The 10,400-nt window shown below is 34.5% G+C and overlaps 1 protein-coding gene across 4 annotated transcripts in view; it reads right to left on the bottom strand.

Moving 5' to 3' along the window:
* Positions 1-328: 328 nt before the first annotated feature.
* The window catches only part of AZIN1 (antizyme inhibitor 1), a 31,112-nt gene continuing 21,040 nt past the window's right edge, over positions 329-10,400 (bottom strand). Inside the window, exons 5-12 of one of the 4 annotated variants that reach the window (XM_027561399.1) lie at positions 9,674-9,846; positions 7,962-8,096; positions 6,291-6,372; positions 5,851-5,925; positions 5,099-5,261; positions 3,769-3,884; positions 2,979-3,193; positions 329-2,772 (exon numbers count right to left, since the gene is read on the bottom strand). In XM_027561399.1, coding sequence (XP_027417200.1) covers positions 2,661-2,772; positions 2,979-3,193; positions 3,769-3,884; positions 5,099-5,261; positions 5,851-5,925; positions 6,291-6,372; positions 7,962-8,096; positions 9,674-9,846 — 1,071 coding nt within the window. In that variant the 3' untranslated portion in view covers positions 329-2,660. Of the gene's footprint in view, positions 2,773-2,978; positions 3,194-3,768; positions 3,885-5,098; positions 5,262-5,850; positions 5,926-6,290; positions 6,373-7,961; positions 8,249-9,673; positions 9,847-10,400 lie in introns of all 4 variants that reach the window. The other 3 variants (XM_027561400.1, XM_027561402.1, XM_027561401.1) reach the window with 3 other exon arrangements.

Genomic DNA, 10,400 nt, shown 5'->3' with positions numbered 1-10,400 from the left:
TTCTTCACTATATTATTGGTCAAGTTACCTACCTGTTAACTACTGTGAGGAAATTGAGAGTAACTCCCCAGAAAGGGACAAAAAGACAACTGGTGTGACTTTTTAAATCTAAATTTGCATTCAATGATATCAGTGCCCATCTTATTTAGAAGGAATACCTAGCTTAATTTATACAGAACTATTTAAGTCTAAACACTGTTCAGAAGCTGGTGAATTAATGTGTCTAAAAAAATGCAACCCTAGAAAAATCTTTGTGACCACATATATATATTGATTTTATCAAAGACTTCAGTATTCCATATGTAATACCCAGAATCATTTTATCAGATTCAATTTGTTACTATGTAATAAAGTAAGTAAGATTCTGAAAGAATGCTTGCAAGTCAATGTACACAAAGCTGATAAGTAAAATTTCAACTCTTTCGCAACAGAAGCCAAAGCAGAACTAAAACATAAGGAGGAATTAAAAACATTTTATCTGTGTATTCAGAATCACACACAAGTTACCTTTACAGTTCAATTTACTATATAGAAATCATTTGGGTTTTATATTTTCAGTTAAATTCTGAACTTACAATATTGATTAAAAAAAAAAAGATTGTTACATTAATTCAGTACTTTTTTTTAGCATATCAAATTGAAATACATTAAGATCAAACTTTAGATTTATGGCAAACAGTCTTCAAATACAACACAAACATTTTTTAAAGTTACCGTATCGTTCACATGTGGTACCTGCAACTCTGAGCTGTTATACACAGAATAGCTCTCCTTTAAATACGGCAAAACTGACATGCCATGAAGCTCAAAGTTGTATAGTCAAGCCAAGGACTCAAAGTTGTACCATCTCTTAAAAGATTTGGCATTTCTGAACCAAAAAGCACAACATGTAAAGAAGGTTAGGAGCAATTCCTCCTCCTCATTACAGTTAAAAAAAGTTGCATGGTAGCTTGGAATTTTGCATAAAACCCCACATTATACCTTGGAAAATTCCAAGGGTAATTAGATGACAATGGACTGGAGTCCTTTTTCAATTAATAGAACCCATAAAATTCAAATGGGAATTAATCAAATCAAAAATATTAAGCACCTACTGGTTTAAGAGATTGAAATTTATTAGATTCATGATCAATTTCTTTTCACCTTGAAATCAAGGTGTAAAAACCAGCTATTAAGTGCATTCCAAACTTCTCCTATGTAACACATGCAGAATTTTCTGTCCATTGGCACCAAAGTGAAGTCACATTTCCTCTTGGAAGACAGAAATTCCGCATCTGAACATAGAACAAGTTAGGAAAAAATGACCCCTGTTGTTTACTTTATTACTATTGTGATTCTGAGATCTAGGATTACTAATATACTAGCCATGAACAACGCCTGGCAACAACTGTCAGGTTAGTGACTCTTAACTCACTTCCCCAATCACCATAAAATTCTAGTATGCAAAGAATGAAAACTAATTACACTAAGCTGCTGAACAAATGGGAAATAACAGGAAACTAAGTGAACAACAAAACAAATCCTAAGTTTGAAATCACTGCAATCGAGAAATTGAAAATAGGTGTGCTTCACCCCATCCCCCTCACAACTCTGAATTTAAATAATATTCCGTGCAAAGGAGCATCAGGTTTCTGGATATAGATGTAGCCCTTCTTTAAGATTTAGTGCGCAGCAGAGTTTTCTGCATTTCCCTCCCCAAAGTTTATTCCAAGTATTTAATAGAATCTTCCATTTCAGCCAAAAGATTTGCGACTCAAAGATTTACTAAGGTACTCTATGCATTCTATCTATACAGAAACACCTATTAATTATTACAATTGGTTTATGCAGGATTAACATTTTTGGTGTTAAAATTGTTAAACATCATGCTTACTGCACATCAACTCTCCATAATGAATCTGAACATCACAATGATTTACCAAACATTTTACTTAAATTACTAATTAAATAACTGAAAAATGTACTAAGCCAAACTAAACTTAAATGGGCTATAAAGGAAAATAACCTTCGAAACAGCCCAGATACATATCTATTTCAAAACTACCTTTGCTAGCTAGCCCCTTTCCCAAAATTTTAGCCTGAAAAAACAGTAAAATCTACACAAAATTTTATTGCAATCATACAAGGGTTACATTAGGTCAAATACAACAAATACTATGATGCAATTTTACATTTATTAAACTACAGTTCAAAGCACAAATTTACACATTCTAAATACACTAAACGTATCTAATGAAGTTACACTGGTCTTCCACTGACATTTGATATATCTGGGTGAAAGACATTAACTTTACAAGACTTTTTAACACGAATCCTTAGTATAAAAACTGTGTACTTGTATGTAAACGGTTTAATGGGGAACCCAATTAATGGGCTTCCATCTCCACTAAGTCATCCATTTTGTTGCATATTTTATTTTAAACGCTTAAGGGGTAGGGCAAACTGGTAGGTTTAAATCTGATTACATTATCTTAATCTCCCAATTACCCCCAGTGAATTATAGAGCTGATTTTGTCTGGTCCCAAATAGCTATTACTAGTAGTTTTTGTTTCCAAGAGAATTAACAGAATAAGATTGTTCAAATTTTTTCCACACTGGAATGTAGACCAGACAAGCTTATTAACCTGCAACTTCAGATCTACAGAAGCGTTAACGCCTGCTTAAGCTTCAGTGGGAAAGTTGTCTTCTTGGCTCAGCTGAATGCAAGAAGGCACAAAGAAAAAGCTCTTCATTGTTGTGTCTGAAGTTGCCCCAGCGTCCTGCATCTCATACCTAAGGGAAAAATCAAGACATCTGAGTTTAATCACAAAGACCACACAACAGACAATGAAAAGAACTATAAAATAACTAGTCTTCCAATTACGCTTAAAAGGTCATTCTGTTATTACTTTTAAGTTGTGCATTCATTATAGAATTAAAACCAGCAAACCCTGTCACCTCAAATATCCAATCTGCTTTAAAAAAATAATCCGTCTTACCAATCACTGTAGGACATCATGTAATAAATAGCTGGCCTCTGAAAATCATTGAAAGCAGATGGTTCATGGACAGAATCTGCTCCCATGTTATCAAAGATAAGCCAATCTCCCACATTCAGCTCAGGAAGAAGACAGTTTTCCACAATTTGATCAAGCTCATCACAGGATGGACCCCAAAGGCTGCTTGTAAACAGAGGCTCATCTGCCTTGTATTTCTGTAGGACAAAAAAGTATTTTTTTGTTAAGCTTTTAACTCAAGCAGGCAATGAACTTGAAGGTGGATAAGAGCGTTTTTTCACCATTTCAAATCAAATGTGGCCCTGAAGAAAGGCCTAGAGCCAAGGGCAGTGATACTCCTCCTTAACTCCATGTAAGGCAGCAATTTAGAGAACAAAAGACTTAATAGGACTCAGAGAAATACAAACCCTCAAAAAAGGGGCAACCTTCCCCCATTCTAAAATATTTCTTTGAAATTGGGATGAGGGCTTCCTGGTGACTCAGTGGTAAAGAATACCGCCTACTAATGCAGGAGACACGGGTTTGATCCCTGATCTGGGAAGACCCCATGTGCCACAGAGCAACTAAGTCCGTGCATCACAACTATTGAGCCTGTGCTCTAGAGCCTGGGAGCTCCTGGTTGCCACAGCTAGAGAAAAGCCTGTGCAGTAACGAAGACCCAGCATATCCAAAAATAAATACAATTTTTAAACTGGGATGCATCCTAAAAATAACAGCTCCATTCAGAAACTGCCAAATAAGCAGGTTTTATAATATTTGTAATAAAACTTGCCTTATGAACCTCTGGAATGGTATTTAAGTCCTCAGACAGTTTACTTGCAAAAGAACCATAAACACCATCATTCATATAATACATGAAGGCTGGTTCATCACTTCCGGTCTTTCCTACTGTTTAAAAAAAAACAAAACACAAAAACAGGAAAAGCAAAGATGAACTTACAGTAAAACAGCTAAAAGGCACATCAAAGTCTGAATTAGTATTTATAGAATTGACTCATAGGTTTCACATTCTTCAAAATATACTGATATATACTGACATAACTTAAAACTGTTAACTTAAAATATTGAACACACTTCACCAAGGATAACCAATGAACACATTAAAAAAAAAAAAAAACGGCTCTACATCATTACTCACCAGGTAAATGCAAATTAAAACTACACTGATACACCATAATACACACCTACTGAGTGGATAAAATTTAACAATGACCAAAAAAAGAAATTAGCAAAGGTGGGAGCAATCAGAACTTGCATATATACATTGCCAGCAGAGGAGTAAAATAGCAACACCATTTTGAAATCTTTGTGAGCACCTACCCTCTGACCCAGCAATTCTATTCTTACATCATTCACCTAAGAAAAATGTCCACAATACTTGTAGTACTGTATAATAATGTAGTAACAGTAGTTCTGCCCTTAATAGCCAAAAACTGGAAACAATCAAATATTCATGGCAGGAGACTGGAGACAAAGTATATGCATTCAAACAGTGGAATATTAATTGGCAATAAATGTAAAATGAAATGCTCTACCAAATATTATACTGAGCTGTCTTAAACAGAAGAATATACATGATCCCACTTACAAGAAGTTCAAGGGCAGTCCAAACTAATCTATGCTGCAAAAATAATAAAAATTGAACAAAACTAAAATAAATTTTAAGATATGAAAATTATTTTATTTTGATAGGGATAAGATTGTACTGGTTCTTAAAGGGAATCAATCACCTGGGGAAGTTTATCTAACATAAGCCTATCTAAACATCAGCTTTGAGGAAAATTATTTTATTTTGATAGGGATAAGATTGTACTGGTTCTTAAAGGGAATCAATCACCTGTGGAAGTTTATCTAACATAAGCCTATCTAAACATCAGCTTCGAGAAGAGTCTGATGGAGTGGAATGTTAGCTATGGCATTCAAAAGCTATAGCTTTTTGAAAAGCTCCCTAGCTCCTCCCTACAGATGGATGAAGAACACCCATAACATCAAAACCCATCAAATGTCCAAAATTATATTTACATGTGATAGTATCTAATGAACTCATCTTCAAACTAATTGGAATTATTTACTAACAGAAAACTATAAACTTTGTAACTTACCTCCAGAGGAAAACTTATCATTTTCAACAACTTTCTTTGCAACGATATTAACTGCAAGTGTAAATGCAGAAGACACAAAGTAGCTTCCAGGTTCAGAAATTATCTTGATGCCAGATCCTTCAGGAAAGTAGACATCCAACAAAGGGCTGATAACATGATTAACCTATGGATTTTAAAACCCATATTATGGTTTTAATATTGGATTGGTTAATTCACAACATTAAGAGATTAACAGCAATTAAATTTTTTAGGAAAATTAAGTAGCTGAATTATAGACTATGACGCTTAGAAATAAAGCAGGCTTTCAAGTCATCCAAGTTGATTTTCTAACTATCAGAATGGCATTAATTTAAAAAGTTATAATTCCAGTGGCAAATGGCTCCTGGTGATTGAAAAGTCATTGTTTATAGCTATATTCAATAACTAGTGATGAAGGAGCAAATTTCCAATCAATTTCTATACCAGAGGAAGGTGAGAACTGATGTGTACATGGATAAAACAATTCAAGCTCTGTAAGTGATGAATGAATGAATCATTGTCATCAAGCACTGAAAACACACTTTCCATGATAAAATTATGCTACAGAGTTTAAACTTTTCCAAGGTCTTCCATTAGCTCTTCATTTTCTTACAAATTTTACACAATGTTACAGCTTTAGTTCTGCTCTGAAAACTCTAGTCTACATATCCACCATGTAAGTAGAAAGGAAAGAGAGATCAGTCCAGGATGTCGACCCACTGAACAATGTTTACCTCTTCCAGTTGAAACTCAGTTCCTGTGAAGCCCCCACCAATGTCTAACATGTTCATCGTGAAGCCAAATTCTCCCTAGAGATGCAGGAGGGGAAAAAAAATCTTTAAACGCTTTTCCAAATTGTAATGCATATAGGGACATCACACACACACAAAAATCCTCTAAGGGAGGTAAATAATCTCTGTTCTGACCTTTAGTAAATTTATTGCTTTCTACTAACAGAGGCAGATTATTTCATTGTATTTTCCTGCTATTCTCTGTACTGTCTTTAGACACATACAAGTAAGTTAACTATTGCCTCTCTCTACACCCAGGTTTTAAAATGTGCATGTCTTAAATAAGTACAATCAGAATACTTTAGAAGTAGAAAAGAAGCTGAATATTTGTCTTAAATAACATCTTGGCTTAAATATCAAAATAATTTAAGCGAAAAACTTACAGCCATGTCAAACACACATCGCGCATCAGATAGAGCATGTACATATACTTGAGATTCTTTGCAAGCACTTGAAACATGAAATCTGAAAGACATAGAGTAATAAATTTGAAGCTGCAGCAAATTTTAGAGGCCGTTCCTTTCTAACTCACCATATTCACACAAAAAAGTATTCACATTAACTTTACTCAATATTTAAAGCTTTAGAAACATGAACCTCTAATTACCCAAGTTACAATACCAGCCTTTTAGAAAAGGTAGTGTTTGGGTAATAATTTTTTTAATAATAAGTTATCAGTTATATTTCACAGCTATCAGACAGGGACACGCTTTTCATATGGTAAAGTAACGATAAATTGTTACTTTACTAAAAGTAACAATCACCCAATAAAACTGGGTGACAAAATCTTCAATTTTGAATGCACAATATTACCTGAAAATATACAAATCTATTGTGGGACTTCCCTGGTGGTCCAGTGGTTAAGAACCCACTTGCCAACACAGGTTTGATCCCTGGTCCGGGAAGATCCCACATGCCACAGAGCAACCAAGCCCTTGAGCTGCAACTACTAAAGCTCACGCGTCTTCTGTGCTCCTCAAGAGAAGCCAGAGTAACCTCCACTCTCCAGAATTAGAGGAAGCCAGCTTGCAGCAAAAGACCCAGTGTAGCCAAACAAATCTTTTTTTAAAAAAGTATCTATTGAGAAATAAATACAAGTGAACATTAATTCAGTTGAGCAATACTGATAATTGTTAGTACTGCTCATTAATAGTGGTATTTATCAAAGATTCGGACTATTTAAATTTGAGGGAATTCCCTGGTGGTCCAGTGGTTAGGACTCTGCCCTTCCACTGCAGACCCTGCAGTGGAACCCTGTGTTTGAACCCTGTCGGGAAACTAAACTTTGACAAGCCATGCTGCAAGACCAAAAATTAAATAAAATTAAATTTAAAAGTTTAATTAAAACATCGTCCTTTCCGTATCAATTGTGGCAGTGGTTACAAAAACGTTAAAATTCACAGAATACACCTCAAATCAATTGTCCTGTGTGTTAACAATAAAATTAACTGAAATATGAAAACTCTCAAATACTGTCAATATTGTCAGCTAAGGTAGAATTAAGTTTAACAGTGGTGATTCTTTATCCATCTTTATGAACAATTTTAAAATCTGGCAGTCACTGCTCCAAATCTGATTCAGATTATGGTTCAGAAACTATTATCAAATCATTAACTCTCTGGGTCTTAGTTTCCTCATACATAAAAACTGAGAGGATAAAATAGTCTACTGATTTTTTGAAGTGCCTCTGAGGGATTAAACAGGGGAAAATAAAAAGTCTTGGGATGGGAAAAAGAAAAACTGAAATGACATGTCCAACAACCATTTTGGTATTCATCAGAATTCTAGTAAATCCTTCCATTCAACTTAAAAAGAAGTGATTTAAATTACTAACTGAACTGTTATTTACTATTTCCTCTCTTAACTAGGTGAAGGAGAGGTACATACAAGTACAAAATAGTATAAAGATAAACATTTATTTTCCTAAACTAAGAAAACTATGTATCGTAAATCAGAAATTTAATCTATTAATGTTTATACAAAAGAAAACTTAAACTGGTAAACAGAAAGACTAAGATTATCACAACAAAATGAAGTTTAAAACAACTACTCACTTAACTCCAATAATTTGGACATCAAGTTCCTTAGCACATTCCAAAAGATGCCTACAGTTCTTCAGGGTAGTGCCAAACTTCATGTTACCCTCTCCACCTCCAATACTATCTTCTGTTGCAATATGTAGTAAGACCCTAAGAGAAGGGGAAGATGATTGGGGCAGAGTTGGTTTACATCATCATCAGCACATGTGAAGCCTGAAGATTGTAGGAAGTGTGTTGATAATGTTGTCAGTGCTCCATAATCCAGCGTCGGATGAATCAAGTGAACCTAATGAGAAACAATCCTGTATAGAGAAAAAACTAGCAATTAGGGACTAAAGCATGACGCTTACAAGGATGGGAATTTGGAAAATGCAGGAAGTTAAGACTCTGTTGTAGCAGCAAGAGTTGGTTGGGCTCTGTAATGAAAGACGACATTACTTTCAAATGAAGTCCATCAGTCCATAAATCCACCTAGAAAGACTAAATTGAATAGCAATGCCATTACTGTCTTTCAGTAAAAACGATCAGGGCTTTAAACGCTTCAAACTTCCTAAAAAAGTTCTAGCTAGCTAACTTTCTACCACTTATTCGGAACCATTCCTCCAATTAATCATATAGATCTAACAAGAAAAAAAAATTTTTTTAACGTATCTTAACAGCAGCCTTTTAGACTACTGATTCAAATATATTTGGTATTTCCTTCCAAACCATGACAACCATGACAAAGTGATCAAGACTGTCAGGCAATCTCTGAGTAACCACAAATCACTTAAAAAAACAATTATACAAAACTGTTATTTGTAAAAGCAAAATTATTCTACCTATAGAATACCTTTCAAAGAATACCATTAAAGTCAGTAAGAAAATTATCAATATAAGGAAAATATGGACATGATACACATTTTTGGTAACATATAACACACAGTAACTTATTAAAAAGCAAACTGTGTACTAGTATACTTTTAGCATAGGCATATAAAATCTTCTTGATATACCAGTTCATGGTAATATTTATTTTGCCTTAAAATTTGTTTTTTGTTTAAAGCATGGCGAACTTACATTTTATTTATGTATTTTTTGGCTGCACTGTGTGGTACGTGGGATATTCCCCAACCAGGGATTAAACCCATGCCCCCTGCCTTGGGAGCTCAGTCTTAACCACTGGACCACGAGGGAAATCCCAAAGTTTTGTTTTTAAACAGTAAAGTTTTTAGTTGCAAAATAATCTTGGGACCCATGTAGGATACAAGTAAAAACGTTAAACTTCCTGTTTGAGGAGAAGGGACTTAAGGACTAGTTTCCTAAGACACTGACACAAAGGACAACCATCTAAGAAACCGAGGCTAAGGGCAGATTAAACCCTCAGTTAAAAGGAAAAAGGCTGAGCAGAACATATTCTGTTCCTAATATGACAAATAACTAGAATGGTTCATATAATTGTGAAAATATAGCCATAGCTTTAATTTGATCATTCTACCAACCAGATTTTCCTCCTTGAATTAAAGATTATACACAATATCCCAACATATCCTTATCTCATCCTAGTTGCCCATGAAGGATCAGAAGTAGCCAATAAAAATGCTAGTAGTATTTTCCATGTAGTAAGTTGCAATAATTACAACATATAACCACTGCTCTATATAAATGCCCCCTCCCTTTCCCAGACTAAAGACAACCCCAAATCCTAGGTAAAAAAATATGCCTTTGTACCTAATTTTTACACTTACTTGGCATTTGGGTGGTTACGTGCAATTTTCTTCAATTCAACTTCATTGTCACATGTCATGATATTAACTCCAACTTTTGCTGCATACTTTATCTGAGACACTTGCTTGCAAGGACTTATGTAAATGATGTTTTCTGGAGATACACCCAATTCTTGCACTAAAGCCATTTCAGTCTAAAAACAGATTTTAAACAGTGTCATCTAAAAGGTAAGCTTTCTATTACTTTTCAATCACTGCCATATACCTTTATTTTCTGATTAAATTCAAATTATGTAAGATTAAATTAGGATTACGTATATCACAGTTCATATTCTGGTAATGCTTGCTATATTACACTCTGTTAAAAACCTTTTAAAAGGTATACAGGCATATCTCATTTTATTGTGCTCTGCAGAGAATTCCATTTTTAAAATTGAAGATTTGTGGCAACCCTGTGTTGAGTAAGTCTGCAGGCACCCATTTTTCTCAACAGCATTCTTTTTTGAGGTATGTACATTATATTTTAGACATAACGCTACTGTATACTTAATAGGCCACAACATAGTACAAACATAACTTTTATACGAACTGGGAAATAAAAAAAAATTCACGGGACTCGCTCTACTGCAGTTGTCTGGAACTCAATCCACAGCATCTCTGAGGTACGCCTGTCACTACCATCAGAGAAATCTCCCAGTTTAGGATATTATCTTGCTGTCATCAGAAGTAACTTGATCAAACTAGCTCT

Source organism: Bos indicus x Bos taurus, chromosome 14 (assembly GCF_003369695.1).
Source record: "Bos indicus x Bos taurus breed Angus x Brahman F1 hybrid chromosome 14, Bos_hybrid_MaternalHap_v2.0, whole genome shotgun sequence".
NCBI classification, from domain to species: Eukaryota; Metazoa; Chordata; class Mammalia; order Artiodactyla; family Bovidae; genus Bos; species Bos indicus x Bos taurus.
This window is presented reverse-complemented; position numbering and strand designations above follow the sequence as displayed.